The following is a 25,531-nucleotide window of genomic DNA, read 5'->3' on the forward strand; positions in this document are numbered from 1 at the left end:
TCCCACACGTCTTTGGCAGGAGGGACAAAACCGGAGCATCCGGAGGAGACCCACATGATCACAGGAATGCCACAGAAGGCTGTGGAGGCCCAGTCATGGGGTATTTTTAAAGCAGAGATAAATAGATAGATTCTTGTTTAGTACTGGTGTCAGAGGTTATGGGGAGAAGGCAGGAGAATAGGGTTAGGAGGGAGAGATAGATCAGCCATGATTGGATGGTGGAGTAGACTTGATGGGCCGAATGGCCTAATTTTACTCTTATCACTTATGACCTCGTGTGCAAACTCCACACAGACAGCAACCAAGGTCAGGATTGAACCTGGGTCTCTGGGGCTGTGAGGCAGCGGCTCTACCTGCTGCGCCACTGTGCCACCCTAAAACTAACCATGGAACTCGTGTGGGCAGTTGATCGATGGTCGGCGCGGACTCGGTGGGCCGAAGGGCCTGTTTCCATGCTGTGTCTTTCAATCAATCAACTCTCAGATTCCATGTTTTAAAACGTGCTCCAAGAAAAATAATAATTTTGCACTTACTCATTTATCAGGGCCAAATAATTACTTTTCTTGTTGAAAGAAAACATGACAGCGAAACTCCGTACAAAGTCTAACAAAACAAACAGGTTGTTTCATCGAATCTGTTTTTTTAAGCTTTGTTGGACAAGGCATTTAGTTTAATTTAATTTAGTTTAGAGATACAGAGTGCAAACAGGCCCTTCGGCCCACCTTGCCCATGCTGACCCTAGTCCTACCTGCCCACATTTGGCCCATAATCGCTCGAAACCTTACCTATCCAAGTGCTCTTTGAATGCTGTTACAATACCTGCATCAACTACCACCTCTGGCAGCTCGTTCCCTGTGCCCACCACCCTCTGGAGAACATGGACAGGTGATGTTGATTATAGCATCAGAAGATCATAAGACATAGGAGCAGATTTAGGCCATTCGGCCCATCAAGTTTACTCCGCCATTCGATCATGGCTGACCAGCTGATAACGGAATCAAGGGATATGGGGAGAAAGCAGGAACGGGGTACTGATTCTAGATGATCATCCATAATCATATTGAATGGCGGTGCTGGCTAAAATGGCCTACTCCTGCACCTATTTTCTATGTTTCTATCTTTCCCTCTCAACCCCATTCTCCTGCCTTCTCCCCATAACTTTTGACTCCCTTACTAATCTAATCCAAGAGAATTACAATGGAACAAATCAACTTGTGTAATATGCAGTAAAAACGTTTTGTTAATGCATAGCCTCAGACCAGATATAAGGTTACTCTTTTAAAAGGTTCTGATATTCTTTCCCCTCCAGTGGTCTTTTTGTGACCCATTCATGATAATCCCCGTGGAATTCTCCATTCAGGCACTAAATATTATTCACTCTATACCTTTGTCCTGTATCTGTGCATTGTGGATGGTTTAACCGTAATCATATATAGTCTTTCCGCTGACTGGATAGCACGCAAAAATAAAGCTTCTCACTGTGAAGGTGACAATAGACAATAGACAATAGGTGCAGGAGTACGCCATTCGGCCCTTCGAGCCAGCACCGCCATGCAATGTGATCATGGCTGATCATCCCCAATCAGTACCCCGTTCCTGCCTTCTCCCCTTATCCCCTGGCTCCGCTATCTTTAAGAGCACTATCTAACTCTCTCTTGAAAGTATCCAGAGAACCGGCCCTCTGAGAGGCAGAGAATTCCACAGACTCGCAACTCTCTGTGTGAAAAAGTGTTTCCTCATCTCCGTTCTAAATGGCTTACCCCTTATTCTTAAACTGTCGCCCCTGGTTCGGGATTTCCCCAACAATGGGAACATGTTTCCTGCCTCTAGCGTGTCCAAACCCTTAATAATCTTATGTTTCAATAAGATCCCCTCTCTTCCTTCTAAACTCCAGAGTGTACAAGCCCAGCTGCTCCATTCTCTCAGTATATGACATTCCCGCCATCCCGGGAATTAACCTTGTTAACCTACGTTGCACTCCCTCAATAGCAAGAATGTCCTTCCTCAAATTAGGGGACCAAAACTGCACACAATACTCCAGGTGTGGTCTCACTAGGGCCCTGTACAACTGCAGAAGGACCTCTTTGCTCCTATACTCAACTCTTCTCGTTATGAAGGCCAACATGCCAATCGCTTTCTTCACTGCCTGGTGTACCTGCATGCTTACTTTCATGACAATAAAATGACAATAATCTAAACTCAAACTCAAAACTATTATCACAAATCCATTAAGAATACAATTTATTTTTTTTGCCTTTTCAGTCTTGTTCTATTCTCTATGGACCAGCTCTGCACTGAGAGATGATTTGAAATTGTTACGGTAGCATCAAAAGAAAATGCGTAGCATCAGATGCGTTAAGAACTAGGATTCATTCATGTTATGGTGTGGGGCTGAATGTAACTCCTTTGCCATGGATTGAGATGGGAGATTTCTCTCTCACAATGCCTTCACCAGTACAAACCCCATAAAGAGATTAAGGGATTGGACAGGCTAGATGCAGGAAAAATGTTCCCGATGTTGGGAGAGTCCAGAACCAGGGGTCACAGTTTAAGAATAAGGGGTTGGCCATTTAGGACTGAGATGAGGAAAAACTTCTTCACACAGGGAGTTTTGAATCTGTGGAATTCTCTGCCACGGAAGGCAGTGGAGGCCAATTCACAGGACATTTTCAAGAGAGAGTTAGTAGATGTAGCTCTGAGGGCTAACGGAATCAAGGGATATGGGGAGAAAGCAGGAACGGGGTACTGATTTTGGATGATCAGCCATGATCATACTGAATGGTGGTGCTGGCTCGAAGGGCTGAATGGCCTACTCCTGCACCTATTTTCTGTTTCTAAGAATAGAAACCAATGCCAAACTGCCGGCGGCACCCATTCATGCCAAGGATATCAATTAGCTGAGCCCCTGAACAATTGAGATTATCCTATTTCGAATCCCGCTTGGAGTGCATACTGTCGTTGTGTCCTTGGGCAAGACACTTCACCCACCTTTGCCTGTGTGTGAATGTGTGTGACTGTGTGAGAGTGATTGGTGGTGGTCGGAGGGGCCGTAGGCGCAGATTGGCAGCCACGCTTCCGTCAGTCTGCCCCAGGGCAGCTGTGGCTACAGAAGTAGCTTACCACCACCGAGTGTGACTGAGGAGTGAATGAATAATGCGATGTAAAGCGCCTTGAGTATTAGAAAGGCGCCATATAAATCCCATCCATTATTATTATTATTATTTCATTTAAAAAGCACCCAGTTGCTTGAAGCCTTTGCTACCGGCACGGTGGCGCAGCGGTAGAGTTGCTGCCTTACAGTGCAAGATACCCCGGTTAGGGGTACATCGTTAGGATTTCTTTACAAAGTGCTGGTCAGTCTACACACTCATCACATTGCCAGGTGTATACTGGTTTGGCCAATGCACCACAGGGTAACAGAGACAAATATGTTTCTAACCTCAGCAAGATGCTCTCAGCTCATGATTTATCTGCCATCTCAAGTCACGTCAACAAACGGCTGTCTTTACCAGATGGCCTCACAAAAATCAACCAGCATCCGAGAGTTCAACATATCGGTCATAGGTTATAGGAACAGAATTAGGCCATTCGGCCCATCTACTCTGCCATTCAATCATGGCTGATCTATCTTTCCCTCACAACTAGGGTTGCCAACTTTCTCACTCCCAAATAAGGGACAAGAGGTCAAAATACGGGGCAAATTCCCGACGGCAATTCGTTGACCGACTCGGCCGTGGCTGGGTGAATGATGAGTTGGCCCGGGTGCTGGACTGCACACAAAGCCCAGCCGGCGGGCCAGCTGAGGAGTTTTGGCCCGGGCCGCGCGACGTCGCGCGCAAAGTCCGGCACCCCATCTAACTCATGAACCGATGATCGGCCATGAGAAGGAGGTGGTGTCAGCGGTAAGCTAAGGTCCGAAGGTCGGACAGCTGGCCGGGCTGCCGACCGACGAGGCCACGGGCTAGGCGCTGCTGCTGCTGCACTCCATGGGCTGCACTACGTCGGGACGGGTGAGGCGGGGCCGGACGTGGCGCTCTGACCCGACAGTCCCCTTGACCCAAATAGTAGCGGCCAAATACGGGACAAGGGCGGTCCCGTACGGGACAAACCAATTTAGTCCAAAATATGGGATGTCCCGGCTAATACGGGACAGTTGGCAACCCTACTCACATTCTTCTGCCTACTCCCCATAAAACTTTGATGCCCCTACTAAACAAAAATCTATCAATGTCCGCATTAAAAATACCCGGCGTCTTGGCCTCCACAGCCATCGGTGGCAATGTATTCCACAGATTCACCACCCTCTGGCTCATGACATTCCTCCTTTAAACCGGAGATAGACACAAACAGCTGGAGTAACTCAGCAGGACAGGCAGCATCTCTGGAGAGGGGGAATGGGTGACGTTTCGGGTCGAGACCCTTCTTCCATTCCTTTTCTCCAGAGATGCTGAGTTACTCCACCATTTTGTGCCCATCTCTTTTCTAAAGGTACATCCTTTTATATCGAGGCTGTGCTCTCTGGTCGTAGACTCTCCCACTAGTGGAAACATCTTCTCCACATCCACTTTATCCTGGCATTTCATTATTCGGTAAATCTCAATGAGGTCCTCCCTCATCCATCTAAACTCCAGCGAGTCCAGGCCCAGTGCCGTCGAAAGGTTAACCATATGCTAACCCACTCATTCCTGGGATCATTCTCGTAAACCTCCTCCGGACCCTCTCCAAAGCCAGCACATCCTTCATCAGACATGGGGCCCAAAACAGCTCACAATACTCCAAATGTGGCCTGACCAACGCCTTGTAAAGCAGCAGCATTACATTCCTGCTGTTGTGATGTGCAAGGCTCTGTGTAGCACAATGCAGGCACTGCAGCTTCCATTGATAGGGATGGGGGAGGGGGGTGGCGAGAGGGACAGGGAGAGGGGGAGGGGAGAAGGGAGAGATGATAGGGGGTGGGGGAGGGGGAGTGGCGAGGGGGAGGGGAGGGGAGAGAGACAGGGAGAGGAGGAGGGGAAGCTCAATACAGGTCTCCAGAGCCAGCCCACACTGGGAGGAACTAGCTATGATATTATTGTTTGTGGTTCTCACTGCTGTTGGAACAAAAACAATCTCCATCTTACTTTAAAGAAAGACTCAAGTTGCTAGAGTAATTCAATGGGTCGGGCAGCATAGGAGTCTGAAGAAGGGTCTCGCCTATTCCTTTCCTCCAGAAATGCTGCCTGACCCGCTGAGTTACTCCAGCATTTTGTGTCTATCTTCGGTCTAAACCAGCATCTGCAGTTCCTTCCTACAAATAAAGAATAGGTTTTTAGCAAAACCTGTACGTCTTTGGAGTCTGGGAGGAAACCGAAGAACTAAAAAAGTTAGTTAAGGAACTAACGGGGAGAACATACAAACTCCGTACAGACAGCACCCATAGTCGGGATCGAACCTGGGTCTCCTGTGCTGCAAGCGTTGCAAGGCAGCAACTCTACCGCTGCGCCACCGTGCCGTTCTGCGGCGAGGGGAGACAGGAGCCAGCGAAGCCTATATTTGGACAAGCTTCAAGGTAAAACATCCAAGATAAATAATATGGCTTGGATATTTGAAGGTGCTCCGTGCTAATTGCCAACAATCCATCTGAAACCTTGCCCCTGGCTACAAGGCACTGGTCAGGCAGCATTTGGAGCACTGTGAGCAAATCTGGGCCCCATATCGGAGGAAGGGTGTGTTGGCTCCGGAGAGGGTCCAGAGGAGATTTACAAAAATGATCCCAGGAATGAGTGGGTTAACATATGATGAGCGTTTGACAGGTACTCGCTGGAGTTTAGAAAGTTGAGGGGGGACCTCATTGAAACTTACAGAATGATGAAAGGGCATAGAGTGGATGTGGAGAGGATGTTTCCACAGATGGGAAAGTCAAGGGCCAGAGGTCACAGCTTCAGAATTAAAGGGCGCTCTTCTAGACAGGAGGGGAGTAGGAACCTCTTTAGTCAGAGGGTAGTTAATCTGTGGAACTCATTGCCACAGAGAGCTATGGAGGCCAAGTCAGTGGATATTTTGAAGGCAAATTCTTGATTAGAACGGGTGTCAAGGGTGATGGGGAGAAGGCAGGAAAATGGGATTAGGAGGCAGAGATCAGCCATGAGTGAATGTAGACTCAATGGGCCGAATGGCCTAATACTACTCTTAGTACCTGTGAACTTGTGAATTTACGACATAACAGAATAGCGACTGCCTGGGAAATACACAGGGCGGCATGGCGGCACAGCGGTAGAGTTGCGGCCTTGCAGCGCCAGAGACCCCCGGTTCGATCCTGTCCACGGGTGCTGTCTGTACAGAGTTTGCATGTTCTCCCCGTGACCCACGTGGGTTTTCTCCGGGTGCTCCGGTTTCCTCGCACACTTCAAAGACATGCGGGTTTGTAGGTTAATTGGCTTCTGTAAATTACCCCTAGTGTATAAGATGGAACTAGTGGATGGAGTACAGAGTGTCTCTAAAACTAAAAGCAAATTAACTTAATGTAAGGAAGGAAATGCAGATGCTGGTTTACACTGAAGATAGGCACAAAATACAGAATAATCAGTCTGAAGGGTCTCGACCCGAAACGTCACCTATTCCTTCGCTCCATAGATGCTGCCTCACCCGCTGAGTTTCTCCAGCATTTTTATCTATCCACAAAATAACAGTGGATCTGGCAGCATCTCAGGGGTGAAGGAATATGTTTATGGTCGATACCCTTCTTCAGACTCGAACATCACATATTCCTTTTCTCCAGAGATGCTGCCTGACCCGCTGAGTTACTCCAGCACTTTGTGTCTATCTTAGTGTAGGGGCGTAGTGTAGTGTAGTGTAGAAGATTGTTAAGGGCTTGGACACGCTCGAGGCAGGAAACATGTTCCCGATGCTGGGGGAGTCCAGAACCAGGGGCCACAGTTTAAGAATAAGGAGTAAGCCATTTAGAACGGAGACGAGGAAACACTTTTTCTCACAGAGAGTGGTGAGTCTGTGGAATTCTCTGCCTCAGAGGGTGGTGGAGGCAGGTTCTCTGGATGCTTTCAAGAGAGAGCTAGATAGGGCTGTTAAAAATAGCGGAGTCAGGGGATATGGGGTGAAGGCAGGAACGGGGTACTGATTGGGGATGATCAGCCATGATCACATTGAATGGCGGTGCTGGCTCGAAGGGCCAAATGGCCTACTCCTGCACCTATTGTTTATTGTCTATGGGCAGGCTGTTTATCGTTAGCCTTATGCATAACCTTTCTTCATATCCGTTTGAGTACAAGACCTTTCAAACACTGTTTATTGTAGCTTCAGATCGCTGTGACTCTCAGCAATGACGCAAAAGGAAATTTCAAAAGGCAGCAATCAAAACCGCGACAAAATGTAAGAAGCATTTTGGGCGGCTACGGTTGCTCAGCGGTAGAGTTTCTGCCTTGCAGCGCCGGAGACCCGGGTTCGAACCTGACCGCGGGTGCTGCCTGTACGTTCTCCCCGTGACCTGCGTGGGTTTTCTCCGAGATCGTCTGTTTCCTCCAGCACTCCAAAGACATGCGGGCTTGTAGGTTAATTGGCTTGGTGTGTGTGTGTGTAAATTGTCCCGAGTGTGTGTGGGATAGTGTTCGTGTGCGGGGATCGTCGGTCAGTGCGGACTCGATGAGCCGAAGGGCCTGTTTCCGCGCTGAATCTCTAAAACTAAAGAGCTAAAATAAAAATTTAAAGCGGCTACGAAGTACAGCAGGAGGAATATCTTGGCCACCACTGCTCATTCAGTGCCTCAATCAATCGCTAGGTCACGACATTCATGTTGACAGCACAAATGACCACACGGTCCACTACTGCTGCAAGAATCTCCATCTGACATCCTCTTGCCAATATTCCAGTGGCAATCAGGAGCAAGAATCTTGCCTCATGTTTCTGTTCTCCCTGGGCCATGGGTCAGGGAGACACGCTCAACGTCTCAGCTGTGTCCCTGGCTTAGATTAGATTAGTTTAGGGTTAGCAATACAGCGCAGAAACAGGCCCTTCGGCCCACCGAGTCCGCACTGACCAGCGATCCCCGCACCGCAACACTACCCTACACACACACACACACACTAGGGACAATTTTACATTTTTGTACCAAGCCAATTAACCTACAAAAAAGAACACGGCAACCTCTCATCATACACAGTCTGAAGAAGGGCCCCTGACCCGAAACATCACCTATCCATGTTCTCCAGAGATGTTGCCGAGCCCACTTAGTTTAGTTAAGCTTAGAGATACAGCGTGGAAACAGGCCCTTCGGCCCAGCAAGACTGCACCGACCAGCGATCCCCGCACATTAACACTATCCCACACACACACTAGAAACAATTTTGCATTTACACCAAGCTAATTAACCTACAAACCTGTACTTCTTTGGAGTGTGGGAGGAAATCCACACAGGTCACGGGGAGAACGTACAAACTCTGTGCCCGTAGTCAGGATCGAACCTGGAACTCTGGCACAGTAAGGCAGTAACTCTACCGCTGCGCCACTGTGCCACCCCTAGTTACGCCAGCCTTTTGTGCCTGATACACTCTATGACACATGTACGCGCATTCACACATGCACACGCTCACACACACACACGTGCACACGCACACACCCACTCATGCACACACCCACCCACTCACGCACACACCCACGTACACACCCACGCATACGCACCCACGCACTCACGCACACCACTCACGCACCCATGCATTCACACCACTCACGCACACCACTCATGCACACACATACACTCACACACCCACCCACACACCCACCCACACAAACACTCACGTACACACACTCACGTACACACACCCACTAACTCGTGCACACACACCCACTAACTCGCACACACACACCCACACTCACACACACACTCACACACACACACGTACACACCCTCTAACTCGCACACACACACACACACGTACACACCCACACTCACACACTCACTCACACACACACGTACACTCACCTGTTGTGTAGGTGTGGGTCGAGCTCACATCGCTGCACCACCATGTCACAGTCGGGCCGGAAGGGGCAGTGGACGGGCAGCTTGTCGAGGAGGTTGCGCACCAGGAGGCTGGAGCGACGGCAGTGCTGGAAGTGCAGCCTCTTGCGGTCCATGGGGCAGAAGTCCTGCTCCTGCAGGAAGTTCTCCAGGCACTTGAAGCAGAAGGTGTGCTGGCAGGGCGTGTCGAGCGGCTGCAGGAGGGGCTGCAGGCAGATGTGACAAACCAGCTCGTCATCCACCTCGTCCTTGTAGTCGTAAAGGTGGTTCTCCAGCACCATGTGGGCCTGGCCACACTCGTAGCACAGCTCACTCACACTGGAGCCCGCATCTCCAACACTCTGCTCATTCATGGTGTCCATGGGCCGGCCTGCCGCACACCACACGCTCACTCTTCCTGCTTCGCTACTTTACGCCAACCAGCGGCCAATACGCACTGCAGAGGGAAAACAAGATCAACATTAATACACGAATCAGACATGAATAAGTAAATAAGTACGTTTATTGGCCAAGTATTCACATACAAGGAATTTGCCTTGGTGCTCCGCCCACAAGTAACAACATGACATACAGTTACGAATGACTCAGAAAACACAAAACATTAATAATAATAAAACATTAATGATAAAACACCATTGATCAAGCATGTGAACCAACAAAATACCAGATCAAAGGGAGGCTACAGATTTTTGGCTGTTGAGTAGAGCAACTACTCGTGGATAAAAACTGTTTTTATGTCTGGTTGTGGCAGCTTTGACAGTCCGGAGTCGCCTTCCAGAGGGAAGTGATTCAAAGAGTTTGTGGCCAGGGTGAGAGGGGTCAGAGATGATCTTGCCCGCTCGCTTCATGGCCCTTGCAGTGTACAGTTCATCAATGGTGGGAAGGTTGCAGCCAATAACCTTCTCAGCTGATCGGACGATTCGCTGCAGCCTCCGGGTGTCGTGCTTGGTGGCCGAGCCCAACCAGACCATGATGGAGAAGGTGAGAACAGACTTTACGATGGCCGTGTAGAATTGGACCATCATTGCCTGTGGCAGATTGTGCTTCCTCAGCTGCCGTAGGAAGTACATCCTCTGTTGTGCCTTTTTGAATCAAGCTGTTATCAGTCGACTGAACCCATCAGACACCTCATCACAACCCCATCCAAGACCACAAGAAATTGCAGAGAATTGTGGACGCAGCCCAGACCATCACACAAACCAACCTCCCTTCCATTGACTCCATCTCCACCTCACGCTGCCTCGGCAAGGCCAGCAGCATAATCAAGGACAAGTCGCATCCTGGCCACTCCCTCTTCTCCCTTCTCCCATCGGGCAAAAAGGTACAGAAGTGTGAAAACGCACACCTCCAGATTCAGGGGCAGTTTCTTCCCAGCTGTTATCGGGCAACTGAACCATCCTACCACAACGACTATCTACCTCTTTGGTGACCCTCGGACTATCTTTGATCAGACTCTACTGGCTTTACTTTGCACTGAATGTTAATGCCTCTCTCATTTTCAGGTTAAAAGGTTAAAATTAAAGCTGTACAATAATTGTATAATTTTAAATGCCGAATGTTTTATTCTTGTACAATTGTTTCTAATAAAAATAATAATATAAATAAATAAAGATAAATGCCTTCATCGTGTATCTGTACGCTTCAAATGGCCCGATTGTAAGTATGTATTGTCTTTCCGCTGACCAGTTAGCATCGAACAAAAGTCTTTTTACTGTACCTCGGTACATAGAAACATAGAAAATAGGTGCAGGAGTAGGCCATTCGGCCCTTCGAGCCTGCACCGCCATTCAATATGATCATGGCTGATCATCCAACTCAGTATCCTGTACCTGCCTTCTCTCCATACCCCCTGATCCCTTTAGCCACAAGGGCCACATCTAACTCCCTCTTAAATATAACCAATGAACTGGCCTCAACTACCTTCTGCGAGAGAGAATTCCAGAGATTCACCGCTCTCTGTGTGAAAAAAGTTTTCCTCATCTCGGTCCTAAAAGATTTCCCCCTTATCCTTAAGCTGTGACCCCTTGTTCTGGACTTCCCCAACATCGGGAACAATCTTCCTGCATCTAGCCTGTCCAACCCCTTAAGAATTTTGTAAGTTTCTATAAGATCCCCCCTCAATCTTCTAAATTCTATGTGTGACAATAAACAAAACAAACAAATATTTACTGCGGAACCCAACAGCGCCATCGACAAACCATCAGTTAAACAAATAAATAAATGCACACACTTGAAATGGTCAGGTTTCGGTTGAAGTTTATTATTGCAGCGAGAAACAATGAGAAGCTTTGTTCCGCATCAAATCAGAAATGCAATCAAGTCAAACTCAAGTCCAATTGGTGGAACAAAGAGGCAGACACAGAGCGCAGAATATAGTTCTCATCATTGTGGAAAGAAAATATCAATAGAACGCTTGGAAATGGAGGTAGATTTGCAGGCGGAAAGGAAAGTTAAGAGTTGAGCGATCGGCAGCATCTGTGAAAGGAGAAACAGAATTTGCATGCCTTCCCCCTATTCAAACCATGTTTCTTCTCCTACCACCCACTCACCCCCTTCCTCCCCTCCAAACCCCTAACATCCCTCCACAGTACCTCACACATGCCCCCCTCTAACTTGCACCCCCCCTCCCCCCCACCACCTCCTTTGTTCCATGATATAGAATCTGAAGAAGGGCCCCGACCCAAAACGTCGGCAATCCATGTTCTCCAGAGATGCTGCCTGACCCGCTGAGTTACTCCAGTACTTTGTGTCTTTCCTTGGTAAACCGTCATCTGCAGTTCCTCGCTTCCATAGAATTTGCGTATTGTGTCAAAAGATTAGACGCAAAGAACTGGCGTAACTCAACGGGTCAGGCAGCATCTCTGGAGAAAAGGAATAGATGACATTTCGGGTCGAGACCTCTTCGCCAGACTTGCGTCAAAGATTTTTCATCACAACTCATTAAGGGCCTTTGACACAAAATACTAATTATAGGATTCTTAATCTGTTTCTCGTTCCATAGATGCTGCCTGACCTGCTGAGGAGTTAACGTTGAAACAGAAAATAGGTGCAGGAGTAGGTCGTTCCGCCCTTCGAGCCAGCAACGCCATTCAATATGATCATGGCTGATCATCCAAAATCAGTGCCCCGTTCCTGCTTTTTCCCCCATAATCCTTGATTCCGTTAGCCCTAAGAGCTTCTACAGGTGCACGGTAGAGAGCATATTGACTGGTTGCATCGTGGCCTGGTTCGGCAACTTGAACGTCCAGGAGCGGAAAAGACTACAGAAAGTTGCAACCACTGCCCAGTCCATCACCGGCTCTGACCTCCCCACCGTCGAAGGGATTTACCGGAGTCACTGCCTCAAAAAGGCAGCCAGAATCATCAGAGACCCACACCATCCTGGCCACACACTCATATCACCACTGCCATCGGGAAGAAGGTAAAGCCTGAAGACTGTAATGTCCAGGTTCAGGAACAGCTTCTTCCCTCCAGCCATCATGCTATTAAACACGACAACCTCATATAGGCTCTGAACTACAATAGACTATTATTATCATTGTTGCACTGTTTTGTTTGGTTTTTGAGTATGTGTATATATACACACACTGAGATTTTCTTTTCTCTCTCTCGTTTGTCATATCATGCTATGCTTACATATTCTGTTGTGCTGCAGCAAGTAAGAATTTCATTGTTCTATCTGGGACACATGACTCTTGACTCTTGAGCTAAATCTAACTTTCTCTTGAACACAGCTTTCTTAATACAGACTTTCAGCTTGTGCAGCTTCTGAAAACTTGTTTCATGTGGTTTAGTAGATCACACTTCAGGTTGCTGGTCTAGACTTAACAAAGCTGGAGTTAAGGGGCTGTCCCACTTAGGCGACCTAATCCACGAGTTCTGGCGAGTTCTGGTGAGTTTGCCCTCGACTCATACTCGTAGCATGGTCGACACAAGGTCGTAGGAGGTCTTTGTAACTCTCCTTCATGCTCGAGAGTGGTCTCCGCGTACTCGAGGCCTCAGCTAGGTCGCAGCGTATTTTTCAACATGTTCAAAAATGCCTGCGAGTAAAAAAGGATCGCCATGGAAAAAAATCGATAATTTTTACTCGTAGGTTTAGTCGTAGTAGGTCGGCATGTTAGTCGTAGGTAATCGAGGGTAATAATAATAATAATGGATGGGATTTATATAGCGCCTTTCTAATACTCAAGGCGCTTTACATCGCATTATTCATTCACTCCTCAGTCACACTCGGTGGTGGTAAGCTACTTCTGTAGCCACAGCTGCCCTGGGGCAGACTGATGGAAGCGTGGCTGCCAATCTGCGCCTACGGCCCCTCCGACCACCACCAATCACTCACACACATTCACACACAGGCAAAGGTGGGTGAAGTGTCTTGCCCAAGGACACAACGACAGTATGCACTCCAAGCGGGATTCGAACCGGCTACCTTCCGGTTGCCAGCCGAACACTTAGCCCATTGTGCCATCTGTCGTCCATGGTAGTCAATGGTAGTCGTAGATATTCTTCATCATAGTCGAAGGGAGGTCGAAGGAGATCGAAGGAGGTCGTCTTCACTCTCCACTATTTGGTGTCCAATTTTCCCGAAGTTAGTCGTAGCTAGTCAAAGCTAGTGGAAGCTGGTCTTCAACATAGTCGAAGGAGGTCAAAGGAGGTCTTCAACATGACATTTTTTCAAACTCTCCTAAACTCGCCAATTAGGTCGCCGCAGTGGGACAGCCCCTTCACTGGTAACTTGAACGAGTCTGGCAAACCTGCTGATTTCCACTCTCTTCGTTACAGCTTAAAATGACCTAATTTCAAGGTAAATGAACAACACCACAATCGCTCGTTTCGCTGAACACCTCCGCTCAGTCCGCCCAGACCTGTGGTGCACCATCTATATAGAACTAAGACAGAAAGTACTGGAGTAACTCAGCGGGTCAGGCAGCATCTCTGGAGAACATGGATGGGTGATGTTCCCATCTGAAGAAGAAGGGTCCAGACCCGAAACATCACCTGTCCAGGATCTCTGGGGGTGCTGCCTGACCCGCCGAGATACTCCAGCGTTTTTCAGCCAGCTATAAAATCTCCAAACATTTTCTGAAGAGAATTACTAGCCCTCTCATGCCTTGAAATTTTAAAGCTAGCTTTATTTAAAAAAAAACCATACTTCAGTTTATCCGAATACGACAGCACGGAGTCTGAAGAAGGGCCTCGACTCGAAACGTCACGTATTCCTCTCCAGAGATGCTGCCTGGAGCGCTGAGGTATTTCAGCATTTTGTATCCAGCATCTGTAGTTATTCAAGGTTCATCTTAATTAGTTATTTATTCATTGTCCATATCCACATGCCCTTTAGTTTAGTCAAGTTTATTATTAACATGTGTACTGAGGTACAGTGCAAACCTGTCGTTTGCATTCTATCCAGTCAGTGAAAAGACTAGACATGATCATAATCAAGCTGTCCACAGTGTACAGATATAGGATAAGGGAATAATGTTTAGTTCAAGATAAACTCCACAGAACCGTGCAGTACAGGAACAGGCCCTTCGGCCCACAATGTTTGTGCTGAACATGATGCCAAGGTAAACCGATCTCATCTGCCTGTACGTGATCCTGTTCTCCCTATTCCCCGTTGGCCCAAATGTTGTGTGCTAACCAGTCAGTGGAAAGCTCATAAAGTTATAGGAGGAGAATTAGGCCATTCAGCCCATCAAGTCTACTCCACCATTCAATCATGGCGATCTATCTCTCCCTCCCAACCCCATTTTCCTGCCTTCTCCCCACAACTTTTGACACCCGTACTAATCATGGATCTATCTATCTCCGCCTTGAATATATCCACTGACTTGGCCTCCACAGCCTTCCGTGGCAAAGAATTCAACAGATTCACCAGCCTCAGACTAAAGAAATTCCTCCTCATCTCCTTCCTAAAAGAACGTCTGAGGCTCTAGTCCTAGACTCTGCCACTAGTGGAAACATCCTCTCCACATCCACTTTATCCAAGCCTTCTCTATTCTGTACGTTTCAATGAGGTCCCCCCTCATTCTCCAGCGAGTACAGGCCCAGTGCTGTCAAACGCTCAGAAACTCAGTGGGTCAGGCAGCCTCTGTAGAGGGAATGAATGGACAATGGTTCCAGTCAGGATCCTTCTTCAGTTTGATTGTAGTAGGGGGGGATGACGATGCAAATAGAGGTGGGAGCGGGGCAAAGCCTGGCAGTGATGGAAGGGGGGGGGGGGGGGGGGGGGGGGTGGGCACATGGGTGGAGTTAAGCCCCTGTCCCACTTAGGAAACCTGAACGGAAACCTCTGGAGACTTTGCTCCCCACCCAAGGTTTCCGTGCGGTTCCCGGAGGTTGCGGGTGGTTGCCGGAGGTTGCAGGTAGTGGAAGCAGGTAGGGAGACTGACAAAAACCTCCGGGAACCGCACGGAAACCTTGGGTGGGGCGCAAAGTCTCCAGAGGTTTCCGTTCAGGTTTCCAAAATGGGACAGGGGCATGAGGGACAAAGGCTAGAGATGATAAGAAGACAAATGGGTGTCAGATAAGGAGGGGAGGGGAGGGGTGTGAAATCAAGGATGTTAGCGCTTTGTCCACCATTTTGTGTCTTATCCGTTTTCTCCAGAAATGCTGCCTGTCCCGCTGAGTTACTCCGGAACTTTGTGTCTGCTATTTAAACCTGAGAGATACAACGCAGGAACAGGACCTTCTGCCTACCAGGTCCGCGCCGACCCATGATCACCCCGTACACAAGCACTATCCTACACACTAGGGATTCATTGCCACATACAAGTTACAGAAGCCAATTAACCTACAAACCTGCACGTCTTTGGAGTGTGGGAGGAAACCGGAGCACCTGGAGAAAACCCACAGGGTCACAGGGGGGAACGTACAAACTCCGTACAGACAGCACCCGCAGTCAGGATCGAACCCGGATCTGGCAGCTACTCTACCACTGCGCCACCGTACCCGGGCATTTAGCTCAGTTTAGTTTATTGTCACGTGTACCGAGTTACAGTGAAAAGCTTTTGTTGCGTGCTAACCAGTCAGCGGAAAGACAACACATGATTACAATCGAGCCTTATACAATCGAGCCAAGGTTGTTAAGGGTTTGGACACGCTAGAGGCAGGAAACATGTTCCCGATGTTGGGGGAGTCCAGAACCAGGGGGCCACAGTTTAAGAATAAGGAGTAAGCCATTTAGAACGGAGACGAGGAAACACTTTTTCTCACAGAGAGTTGTAAGTCTGTGGAATTCTCTGCCTCAGAGGGCAGTGGAGGCAGGTTCTCTGGATGCTTTCAAGAGAGAGCTCGATAGGGCTCTTAAAAATAGCGGAGTCAGGGGATATGGGGATATGGGTAGAAGGCAGGAACGGGTTACTGATTGGGGATGATCAGCCATGATCACATTGAATGGCGGTGCTGGCTCGAAGGGCCGAATGGCCTACTCCTGCACCTGTTGTCTATTGTCTAATAAACAGTGCCTGAGCAATTTACATTAGAAAGTTCTGGTAGTTTTGTGGTTTTGTGATTTAATGTTGAATTTAGGTTTCCTAGTTACCGTGGCAGTATTAAATTTGTGGCAGTAAGTCAATGATGTGGACTTTGATCAGTACCTTACGGAGGCCTGAACCATTCAATTCAAATGCAAACACATACACCTTGTGGTAACTAATTGACGAGGGCGAGCTGGTTGACAACTTAGTTTGAACAGAAGTTATCGGGCGATAATAAAACAGTAGCTAACTCAAAATAGAGCACATTCGCAGTCCTTACCCACACCACACACAGATATCCAAGTCCTCCACAACTCCTGCTGTCAAATGTTCGACTATATTAACCACTCCTCCAACCTCCCCACCTTTACATGGACTCACCTGCCCTGCATCACAGTGCAAGGCAAGAACAACATGTACCTGGCGCTAAAAGCACATGACAATTTCCAAAATAATTGGTTCTCTTGTTTTTTAAAGAAAGAGGCCAGCAAGTGAGACAGACATCCAGAACAGTGAGACAAACATCCTGTATGTAAGTCAGGATGTGCTTTCAGTCCAATGCAGTGTACAAAGTCACACGGTGGCACAGCGGTAGAGGAGGCAGTGGAGGAGGTGATCACGAAGGGATACAAACAGTGATACTAGCAGGACGGGGAGGGACGGAGAGAGAGGGAATGCAAGGGTTACCTGAATTTAGAGAAATTAGAGAAATCAATATTCACACATCACCACATGGAAAACAACTCCTAGCATCCATCCAGCCAACTGAGACAAAAGCACACTGGATAGCCACCAAGTGGTCACAGGAGTGGAAGGCAACCTCATCTCCACTACACAGCTACATCTCTTCACCAGATAAAAGCTGTCCAGGGTCTGACCTCCCCAGAGGAGCGTGGGTGAAGCTCAACAGACTTGTTACTGGAGTTGGGCGTTTCAATGCCAGTGTGTGGAGATGGGGGCTCCGCCAGAGCCCAACCATGTCATCTCTGGGTGCCCGCTCTACCACCCACCAAATGGAGCTCAGGGCCCGGCAGACATTGACGCCAACTGAGACAACAACCTGGCTGGTCAACACCCGGCTTGAGATCTAACTATTCCTTTGGTTTAAGTTTCATTGGCAAGAAGAAGCAGAAGATACAAACAATATATCAAAATTCTTTGATCTAAGCACCCCCATCTTAGAACAAGCCTGGAGTTGTGTCTACATTCCTTCCTTCATGTTTACTGTGGTTCATTGAAAGACAATTTGTCTGCACCATTATAAACTGAGGGGACAAAAAGCACAGATACGTACATGGCTTTTCAACCAGCTGCTGGAATCCTGCATCTTGACGGCAACAACCATGGCTGTGGTTACTGATAATAAATCTCCATTTTATGTAAACTGCCACTAAAAATAGCTGCTTGGTAAGATGTGTGTAAAACAAGCCGAGAGTCCAATGAATAAGAAGTGTGTGGAATTCTCTGCCTCAGAGGGCGATGGAGGCCGGTTCTCTGGATGCTTTCAAGAGAGAGCTAGATAGGGCTCTTAAAAATAGCGGAGTCAGGGGATATGGGGAGAAGGCAGGAACGGGGTACTGATTGGGGATGATCAGCCGTGATCACATTGAATGGCGATGCTGGCTCGAAGGGCCGAATGGCCTACTCCTGCACCTATTGTCTATTGTATTGTAAGGAAATTCTTCCTTACATCAGCATAACAGGCCTGTAAACACACATAGCACAATAAACAACAAAGATCAATAAATTTAAAACCCTATACTCGTGCAAAATAAGTTCATAGGTCATAGGAGCATAGGTCATCGAGTCCACTCCGCCATTTAATCATGCCTGATCTATCTTTCCCTCTCAAACCCATTCTCTCCGTAACCTTTGACACCCATACTAATCAAGAACCTGTCAATCTCCGCCTTAAAAATACCTACTGTCTTGGTCTCCACAGCCGTCTGTGGCAATGAATTCCACAGATTCACCACCCTCTGACTGAAGAGATTCCTCTCTTATCTCCTTTCTAAAGGTATGTCCTTTTATTCTGAGGCTGAACCCTCTGGTCCTAGACTCTCCCACTAGTGGAAACATCCTCTCCACCTCCGCTCGATCCAGGCCTTTCACTGTTTGGTAAGTTTCCATGAGATCCTCCCCTCATCCGCCTAAACTCCAGCGAGTACAGGCCCAAACTCCTTGGCGAATCTAGAGAGTTCATAGTTTAGTTGGTGTTTTTGTGGTGTTCACAAGAGCCTGATGGTTGGTGGGAAGAAGCTGTTCTTGAACTTGGTGGTCATGGTTTTCAGACTCCTTGCACCTTCTGCCCGATGGGAGGACAGCTTTGCCAGGGTGGTGTGGGTCTTTATCGAGGATGTTGGCATCGACCATGTCATTTATTAGCAAGCAATCAGTCCAGGTTCTGATGCAAATTCACAGAACCAGAGTCCTCTCAGCACACAGGAGGCGGGGAGAAGAATTGTATGCAAAGAAATAGATGACATAAAGGCCAGCATCAAAGTCACCTGACGTCAGCCTTGGGTGAAATCCAGCTAACGCATTCCCTCAGGAACACAGAAAACATAATCAAAGACTGGTCCCATCCACGCCATTCCATATAAGATCATAAGTGATAGTAGTAGAATTAGGCCATTCAGCGCATCAAGTCAACTCCGCCATTCAATCATGGCTCATCAATCTCTCCCTCCTAACCCCATTCTCCTGCCTTCTCCCCATAACCTCTGACACCCGTACTAATCAAAAATCTATCCATCTCTGCCTTAAAAATATCCACTGACTTGGCCTCCACGGCCTTCTGTGGCAATTAATTCCACAGATTCACCACCCTCTGATTAAAGAAATTCCTTCTCATCCCCTTCCTAAAAGAACATCCTTTAAATCTGAGGCTATGATCTCTAGTCCTAAACTCTCCCACTAGTGGAATCATCCTCTCCACATCCTCTCTGTACAGGCCTTTCACTATTCTGTATGTTTCAATGAGTTCCCCCCTCATTCTTCTAAACTCCAGGGAGTACAGGCCCAGTGTCGACAAACGCTCATCATAGGTTAACCCACTCATTCCTGGGATCATTCGTGTAAACCTCCTCTGGACCCTCTCCAGAGCCAGCACATCCTTCCTCAGATATGATGCCCAAAATTGCTCACAATATTCCACATGTGGCATCACCAGCACCTGATAGAGCCTTCCTTCTCCCTGCTCCCATCGGACAGAAGAAACAGAGGCGCACACCACCAGAATCAGGAAGAGCTTCTTCCCCTCTGTTATCAGTCTTCTGAACGGTCCTTCCATAATCTAGGGTACTGTCCGATTCACCTCTACCCCATTGCGGACATTGGACTTTGTCTCTCGATCGAGACACAAAATGCTGGAGTAACTCAGCAGGACAGGCAGCCTCTCTGGAGAGAAGGAATGGGTGACGTTTCAGGTTGGGACCCTTCTTCAGACCTCGATCTGTTGGGCTACAATGCTGAGAATCACATTCTGTACTCATAACTTCACCCTTGTTCTACCTATTGTACTCGAGTATGCCTTGATTGTATTTAAATGTGCAGTATTGTCTGATATGACAGCATGCAAAATTAACCTTTCATTGCACCTCGGTACACGTGACAATAAGAACCGAAACCTAAACACTAATTAGTAACTCCAGCAACTTGGCATATTTACAACACTGAAGTGTACAGATATGGAGCTCTGGAAATTCTCCCCCACATCAGACTGAATGACTATGGTAGACACAAGCAACTGCAGATGCTGGTTTATAAAAAGAAGATACAAAGTGCTGGAGTAACTCAGCGGGTTAGGCAGCATCTCTGGAGAACATGGGAAGGTGATGTTTTGGGTCAGAACCCTTCTTCTGAAAAAAGGTCCCAACCCCAAGACATCAACTATCCATGTTCTCCAGAGATGCTGCCTGACCCGCTGAGTTGCTCCTGCACTTCCTTTAGCTGAGAGATACGGTGTAGGAACAGGCACTTCGGCCCACCGAGTCCACGCCAACCTATACTCTACCTCCATCCTGCACACTAGCGACAATTTACAGAAGCCAATTTACCTACAAACCCTCACGTCTTTGGAGTGCGGGAGGAAACCGAAGATCTCGGAGAAAACCCACGCAGGTCACGGGGAGAACGTACAAACTCCGTACAGACAGCACCCGTAGTTGGGATCGAACCAGGGTCTCTGGCGCTGTGAGGCAGCAACTCTACCCGCTGCGCCACCGTGCCGCCCTGTTACACGTTGTGTATGACTGTTGTACTGGAAACCTATCTCAATATTTATCCAGTACTTAAACATTATCATAGAAACATAGACAATAGGTGCAGGAGTAGGCCATTCGGCCCCTCGAACCTGCACCGCCATTCAATATGATCATGGCTGATCATCCAACTCAGTATCCTGTACCTGCCTTCTCTCCATACCCCCTGATCCCTTTAGCCACAAGGGCCACATCTAACTCCCTCTTAAATATAGCCAATGAACTGGCCTCAACTACCTTCTGTGGCAGAGAGTTCCAGAGATTCACCACTCTCTGTGTGAAAAATGTTTTTCTCATCTCAGTCCTAAAGGATTTCCCCTTTATCCTTAAACTGTGACCCCTTGTTCTCGACTTCCCCAACATCGGGAACAATCTTCCTGCATCTAGCCTGTCCAACCAGCCTGTATCAATCAGCAGATGTCTCTGTGTAGCTCTATTTCAGTTTTTATTTTTTTTAATTTGGCCATTTCTGTGAGGACAATATAATTTACAAATTAAATGCACAAGACTGTACAGTTTAAACTTCATACCACTAGTCTGAAGAAGGGTTTCGGCCCGAAACGTTGCCTATTTCCTTCGCTCCATAGATCCTGCCGCACCCGCTGAGTTTCTCCAGCACTTTTGTCTACCTTCAATTTTCCAGCATCTGCTGTTCCTTCTTGAACAATACAATATCAGCCGAATGGATTTACTGATGGTATAATTAGTAAGCCTCCACTAGAGTTCCAAACTTAAAAGCATTGACAAGGATAATATCTACCATTGTACATCAGAAATGTAACTTAATTCCCTGTGCTATTTTGATTTTTTTTTAAATATTTTCTGTATGGGAACAGGAAAGCAATGTAACAATATTTAGTTCCCATTTCCTAAATTAATCCTGCCTTTGTCATCATGCCCATTGTGCCACGAACCCTTGAGAGCAGAAGAACTATCAATAGCACGGAACTATTACAGCACATCGGAACATTTCAATAAAGGCTTCAACATTTAAGTCTCAAATCTTTTCCCAGGGGTCCAAGGCATCAAAGAAATACGTCAATATTAAAGTCGACTTGTCAAAGTAATAATAGTTCCTACGCATGGTTCCCGTCAGAAAAAAAGGTACCAAAGGTCTGAGACAGATGGATTGCTTTTAAGATCACATTTCACAGAATACTTTGTCAGGGCGGTGCAGCGGGTAGAGCTGCTGCCTCACAGCACCAGAGGACAACGTTTGATCCTGATTTCAGGTGTAGTCTGTGCGGAGTTTGCACGTTCTCCCCGTGACCGGATTGGTTTCTTCCGAGTGCTCCGGTTTGCCCTCACATCCCAAAGACATGCGGGTTTGTAGGTTAATTGGCCCTCTGTAAATTGCCTCCTAGTGTGTCGGGAGTGGATGAGAGAGTGGGATAACATGGAGCTAGTTGAGAATGGGTGATCGATGGCTGGCGTGGACTCGGTGGGCCGAAGGGCCTATTTCCCTGCTGTGTCTCTCAATTAAATTCAGTGAATCGTGAGGTGGAGGGAGGTGGGGAGAGGTGGAGAGAGGTGGAGAGAGGTGGAGAGAGGTGCAGAGTGGTGGAGAGTGGTGGAGAGAGGTGGAGAGAGGTGGAGAGTGGTGGAGAGTGGTGGAGAGTGGTGGAGAGTGGTGGAGAGTGGTGGAGAGTGGTGGAGAGAGGTGGAGAGAGGTGGAGAGAGGTGGAGAGAGGTGGAGAGAGGTGGAGAGAGGTGGAGAGGCAGAAAGAGAGATAAACAGCAATGCCCGCCAGGGTTTGTACAGTCATGTGGGAATTTATACAGAAAAAAAACACAAGATGCTGGAGTGACTCAGCGGGTCAGGCAGCATCTATGGAGGGAAAGAATAGCTGATGTTTTAGGTTAGAACCCTTCTTCAGACTGAATCTGTTTGTGATATTGATCGGAGCAAAACGTTGTCTGTGGCAGGACTCAGTCACAGTCTCTTCACTGGGCAGTTTTCCCAGCTAAACAAGGAACACAGGCAACTTTCTCTATCATTTACCCAAATGATTACAATGTCAGAAGTATTTGTACTCCTGGACCAAGATGAGGCAATTCTATTGCCAGATGGAGCGGTATTCATAACGTAGTCACTCCCAGCCAAAGGTAATGTCTGACTGAAACAAGAGAGATAAAAAGGTTCATCTTTCTAATCTCCTTTCAGATAAATAACTCGCTGGCACCCGGTGAATGGGTTCAGGTATAGGATGACCACTTGGGAAAAGTGCGTCTGAAACCTTATTCCAGCCGCAGTCCCGATCGGTAAAGGGACAGGGAACTGCAAAATAAAATTCCGATTGTATTCTTGTGAATGAACAGAATACGTCCCGTAGCTAGCAATGATCTATTCTACATATTCCTTTGATCTTCCACCCCTTTATTCTTCCGTTTTCACAAACGTACCCTTCCATATCTCCGTGTTTCCTTCACCCCCTGACTCTCAGTCTGAAGAAGGGTCTCAACCTGAAACGTCACCCATTCCTTCTCTCCAGAGATGCTGCCTGACCCACTGAGTTACTCCGGCATTTTGTGTCTATGTTCGGTGTAAACCAGCATCTGCAGTTCCCTCCTACTCATGGACTGTATAAACTGTTTGCTCATGAATAATCTTCTTATATTTGATACATACATCTCATATCTGTGGTGGCGGTGGTGAATCTGTGGAATCCATTGCCACAGACGGCCAAAGAGGCCAAGACTTTGAGTGTGTTTAAAGCGGAGGATATCTTCTTGATTACTAAGGGTGGTCAAAGATCAGAGGAAGGTATGAGAATGGGCTTCAGAGATACAGCGCGGAAACAGGCCCTTCGGCCCACCGGGTCCGCGCCGACCAGCGATCCCCACACATTAACTCTATCCCACACCCACTAGGGACAATTTAATTTTACAAGCCAATTAACCTACAAACCTGTACGTCTTTGGAGTGTGGGAGGAAACCGAAGATCTCGGAGAAAACCCACGCAGGTCACGGGGAGAACGTACAAACTCCGTACAGACAGCACCCGGAGTCCGGATCGAACCCGGGTCTCCGGCGCTGCATTCGCTGTAAGGCAGCAACTCTACCGCTGCGCCACCGTGAGCGCCCTGAGAGAACCCCGTGAGAGAAAAATGGATCAACTATGATTGAATGGCGGAGTAGACTCGATTGGCCAAATGGCCTAATACTGTTCCTATAAATTTTGGTCTTATAGCTTGAGATTTGGGGGGTAAAAGTAGTTCATATCTTTGGCATCGGCACACACGATTGTGGAATCTCAGTAAATGCCTTTAGTGATAGATTATCTTTCCACAGTCTGGGATACTGCTTTGAATTGTATTCAAATTGATACAATTTGAAACAACAAGAATTGTATCTGATTTATTGACTATTTATGCAAGCCACTAACATAAGGGTTGGTACCTTGCTGAATGCAACTTGCCTTTCATCAAAGATAGACACAAAATGCTGGAGTAACTCAGCGAGCATCTGTGGAGATAAGGAATGGGTGACATTTCGTGTCGAGACCCTTCTTCAGACTCTTATCAACATACTACAAAATTCTTAAGGGGTTGGACAGGCTAGAACTTACAAAATTCTTAAGGGGTTGGACAGGCTAGATGCAGGAAGATTATTCCCGATGTTGGGGAAGTCCAGAACTAGGGGTCACAGTTTAAGAGGGAAGTCTTTTAGGACCGAGATGAGAAAATCATTTTTTACACAGAGAGTGGTGAATCTGTGGAATTCTCTGCCACAGAAGGTAGTTGAGGCCAGTTCATTGGCTATATTTAAGAGGGAGTTAGATGTGGCCCTTGTGGCTAAAGGGATCAGGGGGTATGGAGAGAAGGCAGGTACAGGATACTGAGTTGGATGATCAGCCATGATCATATTGAATGGCGGTGCAGGTTCGAGGGGCCGAATGGCCTACTCCTGCACCTATTGTCTATGTTTCTATGTTTCTATCATATCGAATGGCGGTGCAGACTCGAAGGGCCGATTGGCCTACTCCTGCACCTATTTTCTATGTTTCTATGTTTCTATGCCATAATCACTTCAACCCATCTCCAGCTGCACAAAAGATTTTTTGTTTGAACAGACAAAAGAACAATGAAAAAAAAGATTTATAAATAAAGTTGAATTTTAAAGTTACGACAGTTATTTTTTTCTCTTAATCCAATAAAAGTTCACTTTTTCCACTCCAGATTTGCTGCTTCTGAACGCTTCACACTGGCTCTTCAGCTAACATGATGATATTTTTGTTGCGGGATGTTATGACAAAAGGTGTCTGATTTAAAGTCACGTTACTTAATTGGAGGCTAGAGGGTTTTAACTGCAGGGATGAGAGATTGGATAGACTTGGGATTGTTTTTTTCTGGAGCATCTCTGGAGAGAAGGAATGGGTGACGTTTCGGGTCAAGACCCTTCGTCAGAATAGTTTCCTCTGGAACGTCGGAGGTTGAGGGGAGGCATCTCCCGGCTACCTTCAGGTAGAAGGTACAGGAGCCTGAAGACTGCAACAACCAGGTTCAGGAATAGCTACTTCCCCACAGTCATCAGGCTATTAAACCTGGCTCGGACAAAACTCTGAACATTAATAGCCCATTATCTGTTATTTGCACTATCAGTTTATTTATTCATGTGTGTATATATTTATATAATGGTATATGGACACGCTGATCTGTTTTGTAGTCAATGCCTACTATATTCTGTTGTGCTGAAGCAAAGCAAGAATTTCAGTCCTATCAGGGACACATGACAATAAACTCTCTTGAACTTGATAGAAGTATGTAAAATTATGAGAGGCATA

The 25,531-nt window shown here is 47.3% G+C and overlaps 1 protein-coding gene across 2 annotated transcripts in view; it reads right to left on the bottom strand.

The window, feature by feature from the left end:
• LOC116979198 (ligand of Numb protein X 2-like) overlaps positions 1-25,531 on the bottom strand; it is an 87,622-nt gene that overhangs the window by 27,262 nt on the left and 34,829 nt on the right. For both annotated transcript variants that reach the window (XM_033030760.1, XM_033030759.1), the window contains one exon: positions 8,972-9,443. In XM_033030760.1, the coding sequence (XP_032886651.1) occupies positions 8,972-9,369 (398 nt within the window). In that variant the 5' untranslated portion in view covers positions 9,370-9,443. The remainder of the gene's footprint in view (positions 1-8,971; positions 9,444-25,531) is intronic.

Source organism: Amblyraja radiata, chromosome 12 (genome assembly GCF_010909765.2).
Source record: "Amblyraja radiata isolate CabotCenter1 chromosome 12, sAmbRad1.1.pri, whole genome shotgun sequence".
Lineage (NCBI taxonomy): Eukaryota > Metazoa > Chordata > Chondrichthyes > Rajiformes > Rajidae > Amblyraja > Amblyraja radiata.